Source organism: Amblyraja radiata, chromosome 24 (assembly GCF_010909765.2).
Source record: "Amblyraja radiata isolate CabotCenter1 chromosome 24, sAmbRad1.1.pri, whole genome shotgun sequence".
In the NCBI taxonomy this organism is placed as follows: domain Eukaryota; kingdom Metazoa; phylum Chordata; class Chondrichthyes; order Rajiformes; family Rajidae; genus Amblyraja; species Amblyraja radiata.
Genome location: NC_045979.1, coordinates 9,937,235 through 9,965,009, shown reverse-complemented (window position 1 = coordinate 9,965,009; position 27,775 = coordinate 9,937,235). Strand labels below are relative to the sequence as shown.

Below are 27,775 nucleotides of genomic sequence, written 5' to 3'. Positions count from 1 at the left end.
CAGAAACCTTGCAAACTGCAATCCTAAAACTCCCGATTGGATGCTCCTTCAGTTTAAATTTATCTCAGTTTTCTCCCGTCAGGGTCGGAGGCGTTGAGAAGCAATTGTTTTTTTCTCCAGCCTAAATTTGGTTGTGTTGACATTGTAACAATATATAGTAAATTCTTCACCTACTATATTGAAAGGCAGAGCAAGGGCAAAGAGCTGAACTGACACAGGTCAAGAAGTCTGCAATGTTCAGGAAGCAAACTTGGTTGGGATCAACTATTCGCAGAGTTTTCACATATTCAGCAAATGTCATAAAAGATCTTATCATTTGGGAATGGATAATTATTATACTGAAACTGGAAAGGAAGAGGAATATTTTTCACAGCTTTCAACGTTTTAACTGAACCATAACTCTTACCCACATTTCCCAACCCATGGAAAATTCCTGGTCTACACCACTACAAAGTGCAGAGAGATCAGGAGCTAAATCTGATTGCACTGGAAAAGAGGCACCAAGACTCCAATGCGAGGTTAACTCAGGGCTAGCACGAACCAAATCCATTTCTTTTCTTCACTGTCAGCAATCAGGTAGCATTAGTCATGGCCAGCACATTGTATCTCGGGTTCTTTAGACTTTTGGGCTTTAGAGATACTGTGTGGAAACAGGATACATGGCCCACCAAGTCCGCACCGACCAAACACTACCATTATCCTACTCACACAAGGGTCTATTTACAATTTTAGAGAAGCCAATTAACCTTTAAGAGAGGCTGACTGAATTGAAACAGCACAAGATAGCGTGGACTGATAATTGTAACGGTGCTAAGGCAATCGGCAAGCACAGCCTCAATTCCAATTATCAGTTCACGCTATTTTGTGCTGTTTCAATTCAGCCAGCCTCTCTTAAAGGGGAAAAAAAAACCACAGGCCTGTTCATTCCCTCCTTAGATGCTGCCTAGGGTTGCCAACTGTCCCGTATTAGCCGGGACATCCCGTATATTGGGCTAAATTGGTTTGTCCCATACGGGACCGCCCTTGTCCCATATTGGACTGCTACTACTCGGGTCGAGGGGACTGTCGGGTCGGAGCACTGCGTCCGGCCCCACCTCAACGAATTGCAGTCGGGAATTGTCTCTTATTATGACCTTTTGTCCCTTATTTGGGAGAGAGAAAGTTGGCAACCCTAATGCTGCCTGACCCACAGAGTTACTCCAGCACTTAGTGCTTTGCTGAAGATCTAGTCTCTTAAAGTTGCTTTGTACCTTAACAAGTTGGTGGAACTCATTTCAGCCTCCCAAGAGAAAAGGCAGAACATAGCATAGCTGCATCGAAATCCAGTCTTGTTCAACGAGATGGAGCAAATAAAAGATGTTCTGCATCCTCAGTATTTCAAGCAGACGTCCACACAGTATTGAATACAGTTATGACTTTTAAAGACATTTGGACATATACATTGATAGGAAGGGTTTTGAGTGATATGGGTCAAACGACAGGCAAATGGGACTAGTCCTGAATTCTAACATGGCCATCATAGATAGACTGTCAAGGAGCCTGTTTCCATAGCATAGCTCTAAAGCTTATTATGGGCTAAAGGCCCTGTTCCCGTGCTGTACTGTTCTATGTTGTATGACTCTACGACTATGACTGCAGGTTCATGCTGAAATTGGCCTTAGAGAAAATGGCTTTGTAGCTGAATGCAAGTAGTCAAGCTCCAAGGGCTTAAATGCAGTGCAGGGAAATGTTCAGTAACCTCAGTAACAATGTGATCAAGGTCAGTGAATACATTCACACACATTCCACGTCCTATCAGTTGCAGTGCCTGCATCATACAGTGCTCAATGTACTGCTCTAACACACCAACTAGTAATATCCAGGAATTAGGTCTCAGATGTAACATTAGTTTACTTGAAGTCCACCTCTCACAACTTCCACACAATGACAGTAGTTCTTGTAGAAAAATTAGAAAATAGGTGCAGGAGTAGGCCATTCGGCCCTTCGAGCCTGTGTTGGACAATGAGCTGCAACCCAGTGCCAGCAGCGACAGAGAACATCCACTGTTGCCCCAGCTAATGTCACCCACTTAACAGGGCGGCACAGAGGCGCAGTGAGCGACATGGTTGTGCAGCGGATAGTTGCTGCCTTACAGCGCCAGGGACCCATTTTCGATCTTGACTACGGTGCTGTCTATACGGAGTTTGTACATTCTCCCCGAGACCGCGTAGGTTTTCTCTGGGTACTCCAGTTTTCTCACACACTACGAAGACGTATAGGTTTGTAGGTTAATTGGCCCTAGTGTGTGTAGGATAGTGGTAGTGTTTGGTCGGTGCGCACCTGTTGGCCATGTATCCTGTTTCCATGCTGTATCTCTAAAATCTAAAGAACCTGAGAAAGTGTGCTTGCCATAAACCTCACATCCTCCCTCTGATTTACAAACTGCAGATGGCTTTCGCATTCCCCTCACATGTTCCCATGCTCTCCTCCATCCATACGACTACCTCTTTCCAGATGGTGCAACCTGGTCAAATTAAACATCAATGGAAGAAAGTAAGAAGGCACATCAATCTGATCCTTGCAGCCACGGGCTCAGATATACGTATACCTCATGAACTTAACTCAGAGATGGGTTCCGCATTGGCATGGGAAAAAACCACGTCAAGCATTACTCCCCATTGGGTGAGGTTGCAAACAAGTTTGACTACAGAGGAGTAGCAGGAGGCCATAAATTGTGTACCTGCTAAGAGAAGGCCGATAGGCACATATATGTAAAATTGATGGTTTGACCACAGTATGAACACCGAATTCTCCAATTGTGCACATCATCCCCCACTTCTGAAAATCAGCTCCATTGGACTCCATTGGTTTAACATGCACTTTTCCTGTTTAGCATGTGTGAACAAATGCCTAACCTGTCTATCATGTGATTTATGATCATTTATTATAATGGTGACCAAATAAATCCAGTCATCAACATCCTGCAGATTTAATGGCTTTTGCTTCCAATAAATTATTGATTTTCTCAATGGATTTCAAATTCTGCCCGAAACCATCTGCTAATCTGAATTGGCGACATTTCAGTTCGAGACCCTTCAGACATTTCAGGTCGAGACCCTTCAGACGTTTCAGGTGGAGACCCTTCTTCAGACAGAAATTGGAACAATTTATAACACAAATGGCATAATATAAATGCAAGTTGGTGTTTCATGGGATACTGTTCAATTTTTGAAATACAAATGGGATTTTCGAAAATAAATACATCATTGTAAATGGTCTTTTTTTTACCTTTTCTTCCTCATTCTCTCCCTGTCTTCTGAGAATATTGAAACAATGCATTTAGCAGGAATAAAAAATTCAGATCTATTCACTGAAATTTGATTCCACTATAACCAAGGAAGAGTAGCATGTAATAATGCCAGGTTTAATAATTGCAAATTAAAGTTTTGGGAAATCTTTGGTCTTCATGGATTACTTGACCATTGGCACACGTGAAATATATAATCTTCATACCCTGATTTCCAGGTGAAGCTTCAGGAGGTTGATCCTATATTGAGATAAGTCAAGAGTGAATCAGGTGTATAAAATACCAGGGGATAATCATTGGGAATTAGAACAGAACGCAGCTACTTCAGGCAGTACTGCAGGTAGATGAGATCCTCTCTGGTGATGAAAGAGATAGCAACTAATCTCTAGCAGGTGCAAGTGTCAGCGAAAGTTGAACCAATGTTTTGTGTTGGACCGTTTCCTTTTCATAACACAAGCAATTGAGTTGAGTGTAAGAGGGATGTGCAGAGAAATGCTCACCTACATTTTTGTGAAGGATGGGCCGCACAGTGGCACAGTGGTAGAGTAGCTGCCTCACAGCGCCAGAGACCCGGGTTCGATCCTGACCTCGGACACTGTCTGTATGGAGTTTGTACCTTCTCCCTGTGACCGCGTGGGCTTTTTCCCATACTCCAAAGGTAAAATTGTAAATTGTCCCTAGTGTGTACGGCAGTGCTATTGTACGGGGTGATCGTTGGTTGGCAAGGACTCGATGGGCCAAAGGGTCTGTTTCCATGCTGTATCTCTAAAGTTTAAAAGAAAGTTTTCATCTCCTGAGGAATATACTGCATAAGCAATCTCCAGTTCTGCATCTAAACTTCTCCATGTATAAGCAAAATGGGTTCAATTCTAGCCTCATCTCCACAATGGAAAACTGAAGAGATCAAGTACAGCACTGGTTTTGAAATCTGGCTAATTTAACTTTTATATTGTTAATACCTGACACTAATTATGGCCCAGTGTAAAATGAACGTTCCATTTAATACAATGGACTACCTGTCTGAGGAGTTAGTTTAAAATTGGAAGTATCTGCAAGCTAATTTCCTTGAAAGCCTTTATATCCACAACCATTTTCATTCTTAAGTGACACACACTCATGTACATGCTATGGATCGTAAGGAAAGGTTTATCTTTCATTCCATTTAATTACATTTGTAACCAGGTAAGATCAGGCATTGCAGCCAGAGAAATTATTCTGCTCCATGAACATTGCATTGAGAAATATACTCATCCAAAACCAGTACCCAAGGTTGAGTATTACATTGGAGCGATGATTTTACTGCCTATCCAATCAATAAATCCTAATCCTCTGTGATTCGTAATTGAAAGATATATTTGGGAAAAGTTATTCCAATATTTAAAAGTTCATTTGAACTGTTTAGAATTTAGAATCAATGAGAGTGATCTTATCATTTGGTCTTTGGAAGACATTTCTGACATTGGTATATGAGATTTTAAGCATCTTTAAAACGTTTAATGTACACCAGAAGTGACAGATTATACATTTTGAATCCACTTTAAGTGTGAACTGAAATTGAAGTTGCATATGATATTTTACAGTGCCATTACTTCTCACACAAGGTGACATTTCCTTGCATTGTTAATTGACATTGTATTTTAATACTTGCTGGTTATTTAGGATCAGAAGCTAATTTCCTGTCCACACGCTAAGAGAGCATTTAATAGATGAATCTTTCAGTCTTCAGATGTGATATGGTTGATTACCACTAAATCAACCAATTATTTTGAAAGGTGTAACATCTTTTAATAGCACTGCAGTTAGTTATCCACAGAAATACTCAATGCATCAATTCAGATTAGTATGTTTAAGAAAGAACTGCAGATGCTGGAAAAATCGAAGGTCGGCAAAAATGCTGGAGAAACTCAGCAGGCGAGGCAGCATCTATGGAGAGAAGGAATAGGCGACGTTTTGGGTCGAGACCCTTCTTCAGACATCATCATGGAACGATTTACAACACAAATGGCATAATATAAATGCAAGTTGTTGTTTCATTGGATACTGTTCAATTTTTGAAATATAAATGGGATTTTCTAAAACAAAACATGAAAACCAATGATTTCCCAAAACTTTAATTTGCAATTAATAAACCTGGCATTATTAGATGCTACTCTTCCTTGGTTTGAGTGGAATCAAATATCAGTGAATAGATCTGAAAACTTTTTCCTGCTAAATGCATTGTTTCAATATTCTCAGAAGACAGGGAGAGAATGAGGAAGAGAAGGTAAAAAAAAACACACATTTTCAATTGCGTATTTATTTTAGAAAATCCCATTTGTGTTTCTAAATTGAACAGTATCCCATGAAACAATAATTTGAATTTATATTATGCCATTTGTGTTGTAAAGCAAGTAAAGACTGTAGAGCAAGTGGTAAGAGAACTAATATGAAATAACCTACTCAACCTCATCAACCCACCAGCATCAAATGTAGGTGCACTTACCGTACTCTGAACAAAAGGAGAGAACCCTCCCCCCCACCCACCCCCCCCCCCCCCCCCCCTCATCTTCCTACTGACACCTTCCTTTGGGTTGTGAGGCACCCTCACCATGATAAAAAGGAAAGATTCAAAACAGCTCAAAATGGTGTGTCAATGAGACACACCAGTGTCATTCAAAATCATCAGACTTATACCACCGTATTCTGCAGTGGTTTTTGTGCGTGCTGCAGTAGAAACGGTGACATCAAATATCAGATACTGAATAATGGTTGAGTTTGGAATTGGTTTTGAAAATTTTTTTGCAAGGTTAGTACAAAGCCTTCCATGCTCCTTGACATTGAAAGCTAGCAATCCAACAAGCTTCTCGCACATATGTACCCTTTAAATTAGACCAAACAGCCACCTTCTTCAGAATGCCCAATTTTAAGCCATCTGCAGCTGACATGCAGTTGGTAATCCTTTTCTTTGCTCTAAACCTCTAAACTACACACAATCTTGGCATTTGTGCTAAGATTGTTGGGATGCTACAATTGAGTAGGAAGGGACTGGCAGAAGCTGGTTTACACCAAAGATAGACACAAGATACTGGAGTAACTCAGCGAGACAGCGCCACATTTCTGTAGAGAAGGAATGGGTGATGTTTCGGGTCTTGACCCTTCTTCAGACCGAGAGTCAGGGGAGAGGGAGACTAGTTTCAATGTCCTGATTAATTTTACTGATTGTATGCCTCATTGTCACCCTCCTCTCACAAAACAATGACCCATTCTATATTTCCTTGATCAGCATCTGCTGTGACCTGTCTTTTTCACACCTTACCCTTTCATATCTCTAGTCTCCCTTCTATATCTTAGTGTCATGAAGAACAAATCTCTAACCAGATACAACTTTGCCATTTCCAAAATGGCGGGTTTTTTTCCACCTCTGTTTGCCAAAAGTAAAAGAAAACTCTTGGAGCAGCAGATACATCAAAGCTCAATTCCAACAAGTGCTGGGTAATAACTATCTGGAAAATAGGATTTAGTTTAGTATAGTATAGAGATATGGCACGGTAACAGGCCTTCGGTCGAGCGAGTCCGTGCCGGCCAGCGATTCCAGCACTCCTACACTATCCTACACTCACTAGGGACAATTTACAATTATACCTAGCCAATTAACCCTATAAATCTGCATGTGTTTGGAGTGTGGGAGGAAACCGGAGATCCCGGAGAAAACCCACGCAGGTCATCGGAAGAACGTACAAATTCCGTACAAACAAGCACCTGTAGTCCGGATCGAACCCGGGTCTCTGGTGCTGCAAGGCAGCAACTCTGCCGCTGCACCACTGTAGATTTAAAAGGCTTGTACTTTCAAATGGGAAAGCACAGGGGGTCATGAGGCTCCTTCTATCACATGATCAGCCATGATCACATTGAATGGCGGTGTTGGCTCGAAGGGCCGAATGGCCTACTCTTGCACCTATTGTCTATTGACATGTGCTAAAGTCTTTAAACATAACAGATTTAACTATAGTTCTGTTCAGATATAGCTCTGTTACAACAGTTTGAGAAAAGCTTAATTTTCATTTCAACCAAATCAAATATTGTGCATTTTATTGGAAACAGAATGGAAATTATGTAAACAGAACAGACAACATTGCCTTAGTTAAGTCATAAAGAATGTTCACCAAATACTTTAGCAGTACCATATGTTACACACCATATTTAATCAAAATCATATACTCCTGCATGTAACAGAGAGACCAAGGTTTTTATATGAACAGTAAATCCAGAGGTCCTGGTATTACAGATATAAATTGGGTACATCGTCACAACCTTTTTTCCAGGGTAGGGGAGTCTAAAACGAGAGCGTATAGGTTTCAGGTGAGAGGGGTAAGATTTCACGTGGATCTTCCATACTGAGGGCGGTGGGTTCACAGAATGAGCACCAGAACCAATGGTAGCATTCAATTACCTCAAAACTATACATTGATAACAACCTAAAACTCTCCTGAAACATTAGAATGGTTAACCATAGAATTACCAATGTACAGGAAACCTGCCACTCCCAACTACCAACAAGTACATACATTTCAAATTGGAAATGAAAAGCTGCTTGTCCCCCATTATAGAACATAGAATAATACAGTGTGTAAGAAGGAACTGCAGATGCTGGTTTAAACCGAAGATAGACGCCTGTCCCGCTGGAGTAACTCAGCGGGACAGGCAGCTTCCCTAGGGAGAAGGAATGGGTGACGTTTCGGGTCAGACCTTCCAACTTCAACCACAATGTTTCCTCCGAACATGATGGCAAGACCGATTCTTATCTGCCTGCACATAATCCATACCCTCCATATCCATGTGCCCATCCAAAAGTCTCGTAAATGCCTTGACTGTATCAGTCTCCACCACCACACCAGGAGTGCATTCCAGGCACGCACCACTCTCTAATTTAAAAAAAACTTTAAACTTTGCCCCTTGCACCTTGAAGGTGTGTACACTAGTATTTGATATTTCCATCCTGGGAAAAAGGTTGTGACTATCTACCCGATTTATGCCTCTCATTCATTAAGGGGAAAAAATCCCACAAGGCTGCACTTGAATCTCTTTCCAGTTTCCACCTCTCTTGAGTTTTTTTTTAATGTAGAGATAAATGCAGAAGGTTCACCACCATGTCAGTCACAAAAAATGATCATGGACATGCAAACAGGCTACATCAAACCAAGTCTGTACTTCTCAGGCAGACATCAGAGACACTGTACTTGACATCTAATTTTACTATTTTTATCATCTGTTATGGCTAACAACCGAGTTCTCTATATTTTGCACCATCATTATATGCTCAGATCTTGTTCTTACGTAATTACGCTGATAAAAAATATATAACTAGTGCCAAGTTATTGTGACCTTCTGTGATGAAGGATCATTCTAAACCAGACCGTTGATCATTGTTTGAGTTGTAGAATCCATATTAATGTACTCTCTGTTCTATCAGAGATGGTTAAAGGTAATCTGTAAGAAGGCATTACTGATGCTGGTTTACACTTAAGATAGTCACAAAATGCTGGAGTAACTCAGCGGGTCAGGTAGCATCTCTGGAGAAAAGGTATAGGTGGCATTTTGGGTCAAGACCCTTCTTGAGACTGCTGCAGAACTCCCATCAGAGAGAGGACTTCTTCAAAGTAGGCACTCCTTGAGGAGATTTTGCAGTGGAGCAGACAAAATGTGTAGGATTGAACTGCAGAAGCTGGTTTGCACCGAAGATAGACACAAAATGCTGGAGTAACTCAGTGGGACAGGTAGCATCTCTGGAGACAAGGAATGGGTGACGTTTCGGATCGAGACCCTTCTTCAGACTGATTTCAGACTTCCTACTCATTTATATGTATCACAAACAGAGGTCTCAGCACGGATCGCTGCAGAACCACACTGGTCACAGACCCCCAGCCAGAGTAACATCCTTCCACCACAACCCTCTGTCTTCTAAGAGTGAGTCAGTTCTGAGACCAAATGGCCAAGTCATCATGAATCTCAAATTATAGGAAAATGTCAACAAAATAGAGTACAGAGGAGATTTACTAGAATGTTGCCTGGGTTTCAGCACCTAAGTTACAGAGAAAGGTTGAACAAGTTAGGGCTTTATTCTTTGGAGCGCAGTAGGTTAAGGGGGGGACTTGATAGAGGTTTTTAAAATTATGAGAGGGATAGACAGAGTTGACGTGGATAAGCTTTTTCCATTGAGAGTACAAGAGGACATGATTTGAGAATTAAGGGACAAAAGTTTAGGGGTAACATGAGGGGGAACTTCTTTACTCAGAGAGTAGTAGCTGTGTGGAATGAGCTTCCAGTGGAAGTGGTGGAGGCAGGTTCGTTTTTATCATTTAAAAATAAATTGGATAGTTATATGGACGGGAAAGGAATGGAGGGTTATGGTCTGAGTGCAGGTAGATGGGACTAGGTGAGAGTAAGTGTTCGGCACAGACTAGAAGGGCCGAGATGGCCTGTTTCCGTGCTGTAATTGTTATATGCGTTATATGTGTAAATTATTTTTCCCAATTTAAGACTCTTTGTTGATTCAAAAACCATCCTTTCAAATTGAGTTTAAAGCCATTCAAAATCTTTTCAGTGGTTTATATGTCTAAATTTGGCAATGTGATGTTGGTAGAACAGAAGGCAAGTAAAACATTTTAAAACTGTAACATGGATAAGGTGATAGAATTGGATGTGAGTTGGAAAAAAATCGGAATGAGTCCACTTAAAACAAATTAAAAGATCAAATGTTACAGCGGGTACAACATTTATATTAAACTGTGTTTTTGGTATAGATATCGCTTGGTAGTTTTTACTAATATCATGGATGAATAAAGCTCCGTTTGAACAGTTTTATTATTACAAAATTAAAGTTTTTTTCAGCATTATAGCACATGCGATTTAGCAAGCAAAGCGGCCAACTGAAGGAAAAGTGCTTCTCTGACTGAACCTTTGGCAAGAGCTTAAAAACTGTAGCCATTGACTTCCTCCTTGTGGCATTAAAATTGTTCTCCATATGTTTGCTTATTTGATATTTTCTCTTCGTTAGGATAAATTCAAAGACTGAAAATCTCAGCATTCTGTTTTCATTACTTAAAAGTAACTGACCTCAGACCCTCATTGCAAATTCCTAACCCTGGTTAACAGAAAATTGGAGCAAAGAGTGAAGGTCAGGGCCAGAAGTACAGAAGCTCTGCATTAACAAACTCGACGGCCATAACACTGACCATACTATGTATTATTTTCATCAGTTCTGCACTAAAAAGTCACAAACAAACTTCCAAGAGAGATTCAAACGCCACTCCAGTTAAGTCCCGAGGAGCCGCGTCTGCCCTATCCACCCGCCGAACAACCGCGTCGCCAACGACCAGAACGATGACTGAAGACCGGAACGTGCCCCGGTAGCCCCGTCTTGCCCCACAGGCCTCCCAGGGGACTGTGGTGAAGCCGGGCGGCGAGGCCTGTCTGGGCCAAAGGAGCCTCAGAGGCGGCGGCGATGGGAGCCTCAGCGGCAGCAGTGGGAGACTCGGCGGTAGTGGGGCCTCGGCAGCAACGGGAGCCTCGATGGTGGTGGGGCCCCACGGTCGATGAATGTGAGAGGGGAAGTTTTCACTTTTAATTTCAAGTCTTTATGTACCTTGTGTGCTGTGACTGTCGACAGACTAATTTCCCTGCAGGAAGAATAATGTTTTATCGTATCGTATCGTGATATGAAATACAAAATGCTGGAGGAACTCAGCGAGTCATGCAGCATCTGTGGGGGAAATGTACACGTGATGTTTCTGATCGGGGCCTTTCTTCACCATTTAATGTTCTTTCCAAACATTGTTTTCCTTTGGTCACACAATAATCATCAGTATTGCGCCTGTACTTATATACACACACACACACAATTATATATAAAACCAGATGTATCTTTTATAGTTTTTTGAAAAACTAAAATGCTCTCTTTCCTATTCCAGAGGTTTCTTTTAAAGAAAAGCTGTAAATCATGCTGCCTAAGATGCCATCATTTGCCACCAAAACTTTTCATGAACAAAGCCACAGTAATCAATAGTTCTACTGGTTCCAGTCACAGAACCATTGTAAACATGCCTGAAGATGTACACTGCAATGAGAATCTGAAACTATTGTGGCCAATCTATCATAGAAACATAGAAAATAGGTGCAGGAGTAGGCCAATCGGCCCTTCGAGCCTGCACCACCATTCGATATGATCATGGCTGATCATCCAACTCAGTATCCCATCCCTGCCTTCTCTCCATACCCCCTGATCCCTTTAGCCACAAGGGCCACATCTAACTCCCTCTTAAATATAGCCAATGAACTGGCCTCAACTACCTTCTGTGGCAGAGAATTCCACAGATTCACCACTCTATGTGTAAAAAATGGAGTCTAAAAGACTTCCTTCTTATCCTTAAACTGTGACCCCTAGTTCTGGACTTCCCCAACATCGGGAATAATTATCTCATACCATTGCAAAGATCTATTATAAGGAAATTTGAATAGCTGGGAATGGGCGAGATTTCAGGGGGGCCACAGTATGAAATAGTCCTTGTGATTGAGGGGAAAAAGGGATACCAAGTCTCAGAGTCCCCTTAAACTTTTATCGTTAAAAAACCGAAAGATATTCGCTCTGGAAAGCAAAGGTGCACCAGATGAGGTTTGTTGGAGAAGTGACAATAGCCATGTGGCAGGACAAGGTATGAGCACCATCTAGTGGAAGGAATAATATGAGAGGCCTGTAAATGAACCATAACCACAAACACAGATATTCACATTATAAATGTTTATATACTTATAATAAATACCGACATTAAAGACTTACTCAAAATTCCTGACAAAATTTGTGCATAAGCATCACAAACCGTACACCAACTTTATAATATGATTGGGTGCAAGGATTAGAGTGTATGGAGTGTTTGGATAGACTTGAATTGTTTTCTCTGGAGCATCAGAGGCTGAGAGGAGACCTATCAGTATACAAAATAATGAGAGGCATAGATTGGGTAAACAGTCAGAACCTTTCTCCCAGGGTAGAAATGTCAAATAGCTTTAAGGTCAGAGAGAAAAAGTTTAAGGGGACTTTCTTTTTTACACAGAAAGTAGCGGGTGCCTCAAATACACTGGTGGTGGAACAGACACATTAGTGTGTTCATGTGATGTACTGTTCTAGTTATGGAAAATATGGAAATATTGTTTTCCTCTATCTTCAACTTTTAAACTTTAAATTCTTTGCCAATCTTAAACGTTGAATTGAATTCTGAACAAAGTTAAGAGTTCTGTTAGTAAGTGGGTATTCATTAGAGGGGTCAGTCTTATTGTCAAGCAAATGCTGCTCTGGTAAGAATTCAATTTTACTCCTTAAGTCTAACAAATTTTCTCATTTATTGTGATTGTCAGGCAGCTTTTATGGTTACCAGATCCAGATATGAAAGTAATCAAGAACAGCTGAGAGAACGAAAGTCTTATTAGAGTCTTTCGAATTTCAATAAAGATAATTACAGCTATAGAAAGGAGCAGTAAGTTTGATTTTAAAATATGGGTTAATTATGAGTTTACTCTCGGACACCTGCAGCCAATTGTCCCCAAGCTTTTCAGATCAATTGGAAATGCCCAGATTATTAACTTATCGTCATACAGCCCATGGTCAGCTTGTAAGACAAGGTCAGTATGCAGCTAGAGGTGTTAGAACAAGTGATTCATTTCGAAGAGAGGCTTCAGGATAAATAGTGACAGCAAAATCCAGGAAATCAGTGGAGAGAGAGAGAGAGAGAAAGAGTTGTTGCAGTAACGGGGAGGGAGAAAAGGTTCAACAGTCTATGTCTACTACAAGAGCTTCCATTCATACAGCGCATTTAACCTAGTATAAACTTTACAAGGCAATCACAAAGGCATTATCCAAGAAAATGATGCTGCCACATGAGGACATTCTATTGGGACATTTTATCAGAAGGAAATAAAGAATGGGAAAGGCAGACAATTATAGAACCTTAGCCCCTGCCAAATGATATAGCAGCAATTAAATTCAAGGATTCTCAAGAGAAGCACAGATACCTCATGGGTTATGGATCTGGGAAGAGCAGATTTGAAAGAATCAAAGCACTGCTTAACTGGGACCTGCTGTCAGCCAGCACGCAGACAGGTGTTGGTTAAAGGGTGATTTGTGTGAATTACAACACTGGCACCAGAGCTTTGCGTGACCTTGTTTATAGAGCAGAGTAGCCCTTGAAAAGTAAAAACTTAAATTATAAACAACCTTTCATCCCCAAAATCATTGACTGTGTAGCCTAAGAACCACACCGGATGATAAATTTATCTACATAAATACAAAAATATTTTTTTAAGTACCTATTTTTGAAACCATTATTCTACACAATTTTCTATAATGTGTTCACTTATAGTCATTTATTTATGCAACAAAGTAAAATGTACAATGGATCTTTAGTGAAGCAAGGTGAAATATGTTTTCGGAAACAGGCGTTCACTTTTTGAAGGAGTTAAGGGCCTGTCCCACTTGGGGTGTCATTTGCACGTCACGCAGGTGGCGAGCGAAGATTTTGTGAATCCCAAAATCCTGGGGCACCGCGCGCGACCGCCCGTCACTTCCTACGCCGCCACGCGTGCGTAATGCACGCATCACGTGCACGTCATGTCGGGTAAATGATGACGCGTAAATGATGTCACGTAAATGACGCGCAAATGGCGCCCAAGTGGGACAGGCCCTTTAAAGCCCAATGGAAATTTATGAACAGTATTGAAAGCAAAGTTGCCACTGGTCATTTTGCCACAATTACAAATCTGATGCAACTATTTTCTCAACTAAAATTGTGGGTAATTTACCGGAAAGTCAATGAAAATCACTGGGATTGAATCTCCCGTCCCATTACTTTAACCACAATGAGAAATACACGGCAATCAGAATCTCTGCACAAGTATCATCATTGCAGGATAATAGATGGTTGATAGCGAGCTGCAAAGGAGTTATTTAACTCAACAAATGTGATGACAACACAAGCCACAAAAAAAGCTTGAGTGGTTCATGAACGTCAGCATATCCTGCATATTAATTTACTGCCCAAATTTCATAGCAAGAGATTACATACTTTGCTTGGTGTTTTGCAACTCTTGCTGATTTACTTACATTCTGTTTACAGGGCATTGAGAGTGGAAAGGTTGGTCAGCCATCCATAAAACAGCAATGAAATACTGCAAGGCAGCCCAAAGGTGCAGGGTTGTGGCAATCAAACTTGAAGTTGTGTGAAGGTTCCCTTGCAAGTGCTGACACACATCCAAGAAACTCCAGGCTGACTTTTGTGGCAGTCGCCCAAATGAAAGTAAAGCCAGCAACAGAAGTAATGAGTAAAACAAAGAAGACCAGAAAAAGACAATTTCATGGACATCTTATGTTTTCCTCATGGATCCTCTCAGGTATTAACACAAAGTTTCTTGTGTACTCACTACTGAAGTCATATGGGCGCATAGTCTGATCTCCCGATCAGAACTTTTTATTTTTATTTTTGAGGACATCTACCCGATTCCCATTATTATTGCAACAAATATCCAGTCAGTCTCTTGTGGTGTCTCCCTTTATTGTTGAACACATTTCCATCAAACAGTCAAGGTCACAGTACATGTGTTAAACTTAAATTCTCTGTGTATTTTTTATCTTAGTTCCGTGTGGCATGGTTACTGGCTCATCCACTTCTGCAGTGTTACTCCACCTTTACTCCATCAAACCTCTTTGCCATTTTGAACACAGATTCAAATCTTTCACAATTAGAAAAACTTTAAGAAATTTCCAAGATAATACACCACAAGACTGGTCTCAGCAGAAGAGCCAAAACAATTTCTTGTTACAATCATTCACTCAACATTAAGTAACAGATTTTCCAAGAGTTTCGTAAGAGCATTCCATTAAAAATAAACTCAAGTGCAGAAATACCATTTGAAAGTTGAGAACATGCTCAAGCTGGGCCTGTCTGTGGTACATGGAGGACAGAGAATGTGGTAAAGAGAAGCAAGTGGAGAATGGTCCAGGGTGTTGCGTGTCTGTTACTGGGGTCTGCATGGTGGGGTCTTACTGGGGAGGAAATTGATTAGTCCATCTGAATTCAAACCAAGAAATGGAATTGTTATGAATTCTGGCAAACTGCTTCCCTGGTCCAGGCAGTAAAATACTCAAGATAAGTAATGGATCACGTGGCAGTTCTTTCACCAAATCCTGTTCCAGAGCTGGAATGCTCAGGCCATCAATGACCCAACTTAGGCCAAGAATCAAATCTTGGTGACGTGTCTGCCTCAACGGTGGCAAGCCATGTGCTTATTCATCAAAGCCATTGATCGTTTGTGTTAAGTGACAGTTTTTAAACACGTTCTATAATGCACTGTTCAAAATCCACATTATCTTATCTTCATATTCCATGACGTTTTTGTGTCTGATTCAGCAAAATAATGCTATGTGAAATTATTGTGTTTTAACTGACTTACTACCATTTAGAGCAGGGTGCAAGCACATGACACTGCATTGTTTCAAGTGGGATTTGATAGACAAACTCAGTATGCAAATTATTTTATTACATGCAACATGTATCCAAAACTAAACTTCATTAAAAAACTATGTTTTAGATTTTGAAGTTCATTTGTACTGGATGAGTTATTGCTCTAAAGACCATACTTCAAAGCACCACAGGCAAAGTGGTGCAGGTGGCAGGTAGGCATCGTTACCTCATTTTCCCCAGACCTAACGAGGACATTGAGGCAAAGTCACAACAGTGGTTCAGAGGTTTCATACCAGAAAGTAGAGGAACTTAAAACCAAGAAAATTCCATCCCCATGGTTAAGAACTGAACGTCCATTGCCAATGCCCCAGACTGTCAGTGTCCTTAGAACGGGCAGCCCATTAAGGTGGAATAAATAACAAGGAAACAGCAGCAATTTGTAGACCAGAGCAGCATTTTGTAACCCGTGACATAAAAGTGAGGAGAGAGGCCACTGATATTGTACAGAACACTTAAAGGTAGTCCAGAAGAGGTTTTGAAAGAGAGTGAGAAGAATGGAAAGGCAGTGGCTTTCAGTATGTTAAATGATGGAGGAATTGGCCACCATTGTCAGTGCAGTCATGTCCCAAAAGAAGGGTTGAAGGAACACATCTGGTACCTGCGCTAGGACATTTGGTTGGATGCTACTCTCTTGAATAAGGAAGCAAGCATATTTATATTTTAAGATATTTTAAAATTAGAATCTAAAATGTATGATGACAAAGAGAGCTCTAAACAATTTTAGATTACAATAAAATTGTATGGCAGAAAAAAGGAACTGCAAATGCAGGTTTACAAAAAAGGAGCAACTCAGCGGATCAGGCACAATCTCTGGAGAACATGGATAGGTGACATTTCGGGTCGGGACCATTCTTCAAACGCATTGTGTCACAAATATGCTGTAATGCCCAGGTTCAGGAGCAGCTTTTTCCCTACAACCATCAGGGCTATTGAACACTACAACCTCCAAATAGGCTCTGAACCACATAGACTTGGGGCATTGTTTTTATCTTTGTACTATTATTGTTTGTATACATATATACTGAACTTTTTTTCTTGTTTGTTATGGCGTTTACAGTACTATGTTTGCTTATCTGTTGCATTGTTGCAGGTAAGAATTTCATTGTTCTTGTTTTAGGACAAATGACAATAAACCACTCTTGACCCAAGCTTTTGTGCACCATACAGCTAATTGCTTTGTGTTAAAGAATACCATCTCCTCCAAAATACTACAACTTTTTAGGAAATGCATAAATATCCAACAAAATTGTCATTAATGCATTTTTTGATCAATAATACTACTAGAGAAACAATACAAGACTCCATTGAAAAAGGGCCATCATTTTACACTGCTTCCATTTTTGGATATTTTTAATGTGTGTAAACCAGATACAATGCATGCCTGTGTGTAATAATGCTTCATGGCAGTTCATGATGATTTGATCAACCGACCAATAATTAATCCACTCTGTTATCTCCAAAGTCTGACCCCAAAATAAACGCAGTAACAAAAATAGTATTACAAGCAGATCAAACATTAGAACCGCATTCTTCTCAGAGATAAGTTTTTTTTCAAGCAGCACATCACAGACAATCTGAAGAATGACAACCAATGGGAGCTACATTATGGACCACACTGAACATCACAACTTTTCATAACGCTGTAGTCTCTTGGTATCCCTATAAAAATACAGCAGGACTGGTTTAATGAAAATGATCAAGAGATCAGGGAACCGATTAACTTTAAACACAAGGCAAACCTGGTTAAAAATCACCTTCCATCCATGGAAAAGCAGCATCTCTACAGGTACCTGAAGGCTGACAGCCAAGAGAGAATCCAAGATCTAAAGATAATGAATTGGGCGGAAAGAGCACAAGTGGCACAGCAACGTGCTGGAAACGTTCAACAGTTTGGGTAGCATCTGGGGAAAGAGAAACTTGACATTTCAGGTGGAAGATCTTTCATTTGAATGGGAAAGCAGAGGAAACAATTAACTAACAGGGCTGCATCATTCCCCAGCCCTAACCTTAACTTTCTCACTGAAATGCGACACCTCATCTTCAACAACCTCCCTTTTGATGAAGAGATAACTGCTTAACTCACGCACATTGACTCCAGAACCAGAGTTTAAGTCAAAATCTTTAGTCTGGCATAATTTTAATGTTCTAACAAGCAGCAGTGATATAGACCACCAGACCTCCGACATCAAGTTCCTCAAAAACTGCAGACATTGCACACCCAACATCTTCCGACCCCACTGGCAAGCCAGACAACATCCACAAACTCACCCTGAACAATATCCCCCAGCGCTGCAGCCCCAATTACACTCATTTCACTCTGGTGGGTGACCCATGTCATTCACATTCCTGACATGAGATCCCCAATAGACACTTTACTCTGGGTTCCACCATGACAAGGGAATACCAGGTGGACGGTAAAAATGATCCAAGGAACTTCTCAGAGCCTCCTTTGTAATTTATGCCATAGTTCTCATCTGCAGTTGCTGCTTGACCCATCTGAGCTCCTCCAAAAGTTTGTTTTTTGCACACTTTATTTTGATCACCATCAATGTTGTTTGAAGTGGTTTATTCATGATATGGAGAGATGTAAGCACAAGACAAATTAAACCAAAATAAAATGAAGTAAAATATTCTGGAATTGAAAGCCCAATCCTCCATGCAATAAGCTCAACAATGTCACTACTTGCCAAGGTCCAAGCCAAACTACATCAATATCAGGAAAGAATCTTATTACAAAACAAGGAAAGGCTGTTGAATTACTCACACTCTGGCCTCTTTGTTAATATTTATTTATTCAGTTTGCTAAAATGTCAATACCTTTTGCTCTTATGGGATGCTGACTGACCAGTGTGCATTTCTCTGCTTGTTTAATACGTCCCACATTTGCAACTTGTTCATTACTTTTGTTTTACATCATTGCGACCTGTTAATCTCCTGAGGAAAGATTGTGCAAAGTTTTCCTTGCCCCTCTTCCTAAAGGTCAATGTTGTGAAAGTCGTCCGCACAATCTGTTAACCCCACATCTACATTATTCATCCCTGACCATTCCTCTCCCTCCACCCTGACATTTCCCACAGCCCAGGCAGCTCAGAAGCCAATATGTTCCACAGGGCACTAAATTATTCCTGTCTGTCCACTATCTTTATAACCTTTCATCCCATTCCTATCCAGATATTCACACAACTCTTCTTGCCAAAAGGTGTTAATCAACAGAGAATTAACGGTTTTAGCTGGGAACCCCTTGCACATATTTTAGCCTGGGTGCATGACACAGGAGGTCCCAGAAAGGGGAAGGCGAAAAAAAACATCCTCAGAGGAACCAAATGGGGGATGAGTATAGAAAACTTTTAAGCCCAAAGAATATTTCAAATTCCAGCACTCTGATCTTAAATAAGCATTGCTGCCATAGTGAAGAGATTTCAGCCAGGCAAAAATCTTACAATAGCTTCCTTAAAAACTACAAAATCATCACGCACACAAAAAAAAATTCCAATGCAGAAATCTGAAGAAAATTTACTCCACAATAAACTTTGAGCTCAATTCTGGAGGCTGGAAGTCTAAGAATCTCTTGAATATGGTTGAAAATACCACTAAATCTGCCATTTGCAATATTTTTTTTCATTAGTCGCCACTAATTAGGGCACTTCTGCATTCACTACAGGATTTACTGTTGCTTTGGTGAATGACACCTCCACTTTTAAAAACAAAGGATACAATGAATAAAATTCCTGCATCAGTTGACTATCCTCTTTGAGGGAAGAGAACATTGTTTTTTAAACTAACTTGTTGTTTGATTCAACATTGATATTCATTACAAACTACTCCTTAAGCTGAATTGTCCCCAATCAAATCATGAATACATGTTCCAGTTTAACATGTGTTTTCATCTGATCACAAACACATCGAACACAATAATGAATTTGCCAAACATACTCCTACCATCTAATATTTTTTCCCAATTTTTTTAAAGATAAAAATAATCGTAAAAAAAAACATTTTGCAGGTACAATACTCAAATCAAAAAGGCGAGAAGACGCAGGTACTTTAAGTGTTTTTCTATTTATTTTAGATAGTTATATACCTTAAGAAGAAAAATAACAGGTCCAATAACATGAAAAACATTCATCGCCAAGTGATACTTGACTCTCCAACCACTTCCTTTAGAAATATAGAAAAATAGAAAATAGGTGCAGGAGTAGGCCATTTGTCCCTTCCGGCAAGCACTGTCATTCAATATGATCATAGCTGATCATCCAGAATCAGTACCCGTTCCTGCTTTTTCCCCCTATCCCTTGATTCCATTAGCCCTAAGAGCTATATCTAACTCTCTCTTGAACACATCCAGTGAATTGGCCTCCACTGCCTTCTTGGCAGAGAATTCTGCAGATTCACAACTCTCGGGGTGAAAAAGTTTTTCCTCATTTCAGTCCTAAATGGCCTACCCTTATTCTTAAACTGTGATCCCTAGTTCTGGACTCCCCCAACATCGGGAATTTTTTTCCTGCATCCAACCTGTCCAATCCCTTAATAATTTAATATATTTCTATAAGATCCTCTCTCATGCTTCTACATTCCAGTGAATATAAGCCCAGTCGATCCATTCTTTCATAATTTAAAATAATATATTGAATGGTACAGCAGGGAACCAGACAATCAGGACAACAGGTTTATTATGCTGTTGTTAATGTTTTAGCACAAGCCAGGTGGAGACTGTAATCTATACAGATGAAACTTACAACGGGTAGTTTCTTTACTTTTCGGCATTAATCACATCATGCCAGGGGCCAGTGCAGTGGCAGAGAGCCAACGGCAGTAGCACCAGGTTCACATTTCTTTGTTGCAGTATAAAAACTGAACAAACAAATTATTTTCATAACTGGGTTATGCCAGAACTAAATTGGCACTGTATTATACACGAATTTAGCAGAATGCCTTTTGAGTGCTCCGATCATATTGTTGGCAAGGTTGAGTGTGCCATAGAAAAAGTAACACAGTCCATGAACAGGAATACAAATCGTGGCTTCAAAATTGTGCGGCCGCAGTTTTTCCGATTGCTGCTGAATCTTCCCTGTAGTTTAAACAGCACTGACAGCCAGAGGTTGTACAATATAACATGCCAATGGGAAAGTAAGCAGTCATCACATTCGGTAATGATTTCATAATATTATCAACAAAAAGCTTTTCACTGCACCTCGGTACACGTGACAATAAACTAAACTCAACTGAACTGAACAATATCAGAAATCTAAACAATCGCAAAAGACTGCAGATGCTGGAATCTTGAACGAAAAACAAAATGCTGAAGGAATTCAGCAAGACAGCCAGAATCTAAGGAGAGAAATGGACAGGTGACGTTTCGGGTCGAAATCTGAAGAAGGGTCCCAACCCGAAACATTATTTGTCCATTGCCTTCCACTGATGCTGCCCAACCCGTTGCATTCCTCCAGCACTTTGTTTTTGATCTAAACAATTACTCTGACTAAAGAGTAAAAAGATCAAAAGTATTTCACCTGTGAACTAATAAAAGAGAAAAGAAGATATCAGCCAGGATCTCTGTTTCTGACCGTTGAGTACTAACTACCCTTGGATATATTGTTGGATGGAGCTCAGATATGTTGAACCAATTACCACCGCCCCTTGTTTCCATCAGCTCTACAGGCAATAATCTGGCAAAACCCTTCATTCTCGATTCCAGTACACAAAGTGGCCACTTGAAGGAGATTCCATGGCACTGGAACCTGTGGAACTAAAGTCCTCCATGAGTTTATACCTTTCAAAGAATCATAAGAAAGAGGCAGAACAGAACCAAAGCATTTTACTTGCAATCTTTAGATGCATATTAACATAAGAGAAGATCATACTAAAGGGTAAAAAATCAGATGGTGCCTCTGCAGCTTTACATTACACATGTAAACACATTTGTTTCATGTGTTTACAAGCAATATGATGAAAGCTATAAAGGCTAGACATCCAATTCTTCACGGTTACCCTACACATAATATAAAAGGGGACTGACTCTACAGCTGAGAAAATACATCAAACATTGCTTGCAGAAAGTATTCGCTAATGAGTGGTGACAATTTGTTAGATGTAATTATTTGAAACCTTATACTCTGCACTCGGGATAGTGGTAGCATATGGGGTGGAGTGAGTGTTTAGAATTTACTAACACTCGATTTCAAACAGTTCGGGAACCCAGCAGAATGTCCACATCACCCACCTCCCCAGCCAACCTCTCATTTATTAAGTAAGTGTGGATGATCTGCAATGCACTCATCTCATGAGAGGTGTTTCCCTTGCACATACTGAGCATCGATAATGGGAAACATCTTTTGTTCTACACCAAGAATGTCAGCTCTCAGGGTTCACCTTGGTAATATTTCAAGATAGACTGTAGGATACTGTTGCTTTTGTAAATTCCCATCAGTTGTACAGTCTTCATGAAACAATCGATTCATTATTGCAAAATAAATCAGGCCATTCAACTCTCAGGCTGCCATACCAAGTGCAACAAAAACATCTGATGGAAAACCATGTCCACATTACACACTAAACTTTAAAAAATGACAATCTTATTTAATTCAATTCTTTTTAAAATTATCTTACTAGTCCCATACAGAGCAGCTTCCAACGATATTTTCTTTGTGAAATAATTGAATTTTTAGGAATTTAAAAAGGAAGACAAGCATGACTCAGTGGTGTTTGCTTATGAAACCAATTCAAATGATTGAGCACAGCATGTGCAATGATTAGAAATGAACAGTTTAACCAATGATCACATCTCATTTGGCCACTGTGGGGACCTGAATTGGCCTCAGTGTTAATTGTTACGGAAAGACAGGAATTGGACAAGGTCTCTCCTCATAGTCAATGCTCAGTGGCTCCAATTGATCGCTGAACAATTGTAAGTGCTAAGCACACATTGGAAAAGGTTGGAATATGATGAACCAACTCAAATAGTTTCTAACACTTACTGTATGATTTTACATGAAGAATGGCAACTTGAACAATGTACCAGAGAGCGAGAGCAGGTAGATAACCAGAATAATATCCCAACAGAACAGGAGAAAAATAGTTAACAGAAATTCTAACTTCCCATCCACCTCACCAAAATTATTCAGAAAAACTAAAAACACCTCACAGACAGCTCTCACTGAACATACCATAGTTTTTGCAATTCTTTGTTGGGTAGTCACAGCACAGATATCAAACTAACTCCATCTAATGTAACAATTGTATATTCAGCTACGTTAAGCTATGCTCAAAGTGGTGCAAATTCTTGGTTAAATGTTCACTCAGCACTTTGCACAGTAATGTGTCAACATCATGCTGAATAAGTCCCAGCTTGTTCAGATTACATTTTTCAGCAAATACATATGTCAATCGCCCAGCTAATAAACTAAAGACTAAAACCACATTGCAGTGTTTGTTTTGTTATTGCCACAATGTCAGCAGACACAAGTAAAACAGGATTTGAAAAGCCAGATTTGAGTGTATGTTCCTAAGTATTGTACTATGTCTGTGTTGGCTGAATCCAAGCCAACCGATTATTTAATGTTCTATTGATTTACAGTTTGCATAACAATAAGTCAATTGTAAAACAATTAATTTATTCCTATCTAAATGAATGAAAATTATTAAATACTGTTTTCACTCACATCAAATATACACACACATATAAATATATATATATATATATATTTATTTATTTTTTATTTATTTATTTATATGTATACATATTCTATATACCGTTCTGATTCTTAAATGTATCATTATATCTGCTACAGTTCAATTATGAAACATAATTTTGCATTAAACATGTTGATCAATTTATTTCATCTCATTAGTGTTTAGGGAAACTGCAAATATTGTTGACATTGACATCAGCTTTCTATAGTGTACACAGTTGGAAAACTTGTATCAATCTGTGGTGAGAAAGAAAATATCCTGAACACATCAGGTTGGAAAGATTGGGCTTATTTGAGAACAGAATACAGGGTCTATAGTTACCATATTTTAAAGAGTGTCAGCAAATGAGACTTTAATCAAGATTACTTTAAGGCTTAAAAGTCACGCACAAAATTGTCATTCAATTGAACTCAAATCACAAAATTGTTGTCTTACCCACTTTTTTTTTTCTCCCCTTATGTGGGATTGTTGATCTTATTTAAACACGCACAGAGACGGTTCCCCCCATGCAATCAGACCCCTGTGATCCTTTACAGTTCACGAACTGAATCTCAGCGCTGATTCACAGAAGGAACAAAACATGTTTAAAGTGAAGAAGGCGAGGGGGACTGGGTGTAGGGGAATACCATAAGGTTTCCTTACCTTGATTTGCCTTATTTCCCGCGGTGCTGAGTGGGTTTAAGAGAAGGAGCAACAAACAGTAGCAGCCGGACAGACGGATAGCCTCTATTCTGCTCTGCATTTTCAGATGTCTTTCGGGGCAGGGATGCGACGCGAATTTTTTCCTCTTCTTTCTCTCTCTCTCACTCTCACTCTCCTCTAAGAGGTCCTGATGGAGCTGAAATGAACCTCGATCGGAGCCTCCCACGTCAGTCAGATCGCCCTCTGTGGGATCAGGAGGATTTGCTGTGCCCTGATCATCGCTGCGAGCAACACAAGGTCTGGAGGGAGGGAGGAGAGGAGAGGGGGTGGGGGAAAGAGAGAGAGAGAGAGAGAGAGAGAGAGACGCACACACACACACAGGAGAGAGGGAGGAAGAACGGAGATGGAGAGTCCGTGGATCTTGCTCGGGATTCAACAAAGGGGGAGGAGGGAGACACTCAACACGCAACGCTTCCAGTATCTGCAGGAATTTACAATCAGCTGCTGCCCAGAGAAATTCCTGCCAGAGACACAGAGTGGGGAAAAAAAGGCTGGAGGAGGACTTCCAGTCTCCATGGAAACGGCTTCTTTGGGATCAGGAGGTCAGAGCAGGACCATGTGCAATCAATGGATCGATAAAGGCAGGATCATGTCGCCGGGCCGGGCCGGCCATTAGAAGCTGCACAAATCCAGCAGCGACTGAATGGACCTCCGGCCTCTGCCACTCACAAGCAAGTGAAACAGCGGGGCAGAAAGGGGGGGATTTAAGGCACAGATTAGTATCAAAGCCCGGTCTGGTTTAGAGCGCATACAGCTCCTGCGGGGTTTTGTTTTGTTGTTGTTGAATTATTCAACACAATTCGCGGTCATCCAGCCGATAAAACTAAGAACTTGAACTAGCGATGAAGCTGTTGTGAAAAATAAACTGATTAAACTGCCGCCAGTGAGTTTGCAACAATTTTTTTTTGTTTAAGTTCAATTGAGGCCAGTCCGCCCGCTCCTTCCAGCGAGAGGCGGCGGCGGCAGCGGCAGCGAACCGTGTGTCTGCGAGGACAGAGAATGTAAATGTTAAACCAAGAGTGTATGGGCACCCGGGACAGGTCATTCTCCCGCCCAAAGGACAACACCGGCCCGGCTCCGTCCGTCCCTCACACTCTCAGACGAAAACAACATCGTTTTGTTTGCTCTCTACTCCCGCCCTTGTCCATCTAAAATGTCAAGGGAGCCGGTCACCGTGACAGTAAATAACCTCATTGTGAGAGTGTGGGGAGAGAAAGAGAGAGAGAGTGTGTGTGTGTCCCTCACGGCAGAGGGACAAGTAGTGGAGGTGGGACAGGTTAATCCACCCCCACAACACAACACATCACCAGCAAGCTTTCATCTCATTCATCCTTCAATTCAGGGAGGAAGTCTAAGGGCAACTTTGAGGAGAGAACCTTTTTTTCCATTAGTGTGAAACACTTCTGGGTGGAAAAAAGATATTTGCAACTAGTCATATTTAAAAACATTCAGCCTTCCCCTCACTTACACTTCCATTGGATGCTGTTCCTTAAATAAACTAATTGCTCTTGACCAATGTCTTCATATTTGGCGGGAAAATGAAAGGCTAAGAGAATTGAAAGTTCCATTTCGCAAAAGTGTTGTGACAAAGACATCCTGGTGAATCTTGTAGGTGTATTACTTGAGTTGGCATCAAGCCCCTATAGCAGTATATTTTATGACACAAATGCATCCTATTAGATGATGTAACTAATATGCAGAGAAGTATTATTATAAACTAGAGTAATCATAAGGTCTGCTCCAGTGATAATGTGTACTTTATATTTATGCACCTATGTATGTGTGTGTCTATGAAGCAAGGATGCGTAGACCAGGGCTTGGCTAGCATGCCGGCTAAGGTGGAATATTCTAAAGTAAACAAAGCAAAATGATGAGAGGCAGATACAAGGAGCTACAGGTGCTGGTTTACCAAAAAAAGACAAAGTGCTGGAGTAACTCAGCAGGTCAGGCAGCATGTCTAGGGAACAGGGATAGGCGACTTCAGGTTGGGGCCCTTCTTTGGGGGGGGGGGGGTCGGTGGGTGGAGAGGGGGGAGGCAGGACAAGGCATGGCAGGTCACAGATGGATACAGGTGAGGGTGGTTTTGATCTACAGACAGGTGGACAAAGGCCAGAGATGGGATGATGAGTGGCTATGTTCATAGTAACAGAGGTGAGGGAACATGAAATTCAGAGCAGGGGAGACAGGAAAATTATGTTCATTTTATTTGTTAAATCATCGTCTCCCAACAACAATTGCGATTTTGCCAATCAGAGACTTTGAGTTTAACACTCTTAACAGAGGAAAATCCCAGAGCAGCACTCCTGTCCCTTTTCTAAATCTATTTTAATGGAATTTTAAGATAGAAATGAAACCATATTAATTAAATTCATGATAATTTGTGATTTAAAAGTTATTGCCATATAATTTGAAGGTTGATGCTTTATAACTAGTTGATATTAATAATTGTGACCAAAGATACTAGAGGATCTTTGATTGTGACCATCAGGAATGATGGGCAATCTCTTGAATCTATCTTTACAATGCTAAATGTTGAAACATTTTGGATCCCAAGTTTCTTAATCTTTGCATTACTGATCAATCAGTTAGAGACCATATGCTGCGGGGTGAGGAATGATTCCTTTGAGGCAGGGCCACATCATCAGCCAAAAATCCATTGATCCAGATTATGCTCAAATATACCAGTCAGCTGTCCATCTGCATCATCGGCAAATCGTCCTTTGATTTTTTTTTCCTGGAGGAGCATTACACAATGAAACTGGATTTGCAATAAAATAGTGTAACCAGCTGTGGTGTTTGTTTTTCGTTATTCAGAGCTAATATTTCACTTTTAGGTACAACATCCAGAGTCAGTTACAAATCACAAAAATAATGTGCATGCTAATGCAAGCACCTACTGCAAATACCACGTAATTTGTAACAGCATCAGGCTGGGGAACTGTTCTGGGGAAGGATGAAATTTCTGTTTCCAATGCCTGAACAAGCTAACCATTTTCTCCTTTGCAGAACCACTGTCCACCCCAGTGTGCTCAGATAGAGTGTAAAGTTCTCTCAATATTCTCGCTCAATATGTTCTGCCAATATTCTACCTCTCATATCAAATATTATTGGAACCTGCCTGAATGAGTTGACATTGTGCTGCCCAATATTAGTAATTAATCAATAACAGAGTAATTTTATGCACATGCCTTGTAACAAATATGGTAAATATACCACCCAACCCCTAGCTTTCTCCCTTTTAATCAATCCCTGAGTGACATTGCTTCCTGTGGTCACATCACAAAAAGGAAAGGAATCCAACCAATTCCTAAGACTCCAACAATCTCAGAACATGTCATTCAAAAATGTTTGATTGTAGCCTGAAGATGACTTTTCTGCCTGTTTTGCTTCCTTGAGGGGATATGTTTGGCTTCTTCATGAGAGAAGGAATTCAGCAGGATTGGGTGGGGCTTGTAATTGAATACACTTATTTTGCACATGAGTACAGTAATGTAAATACAGAAGTGGTCACTTGAAACTCTTGACACATGCCCCAATTCAACTTAATATCATG

The 27,775-nt window shown here is 40.5% G+C and overlaps 1 protein-coding gene across 3 annotated transcripts in view; it reads right to left on the bottom strand.

Annotated features, from left to right (window-relative positions):
* scube3 (signal peptide, CUB domain and EGF like domain containing 3) overlaps positions 1-25,269 on the bottom strand; it is a 261,920-nt gene extending 236,651 nt beyond the window's left edge. For 2 of the 3 annotated variants that reach the window (XM_033042397.1, XM_033042398.1), the window contains exon 1: positions 24,163-25,269. In XM_033042397.1, the coding sequence (XP_032898288.1) occupies positions 24,163-24,262 (100 nt within the window). In that variant the 5' untranslated portion in view covers positions 24,263-25,269. The remainder of the gene's footprint in view (positions 1-24,162) is intronic. The other variant, XM_033042399.1, reaches the window with a different exon arrangement.
* Between the last annotated feature and the right edge of the window lie 2,506 nt (positions 25,270-27,775).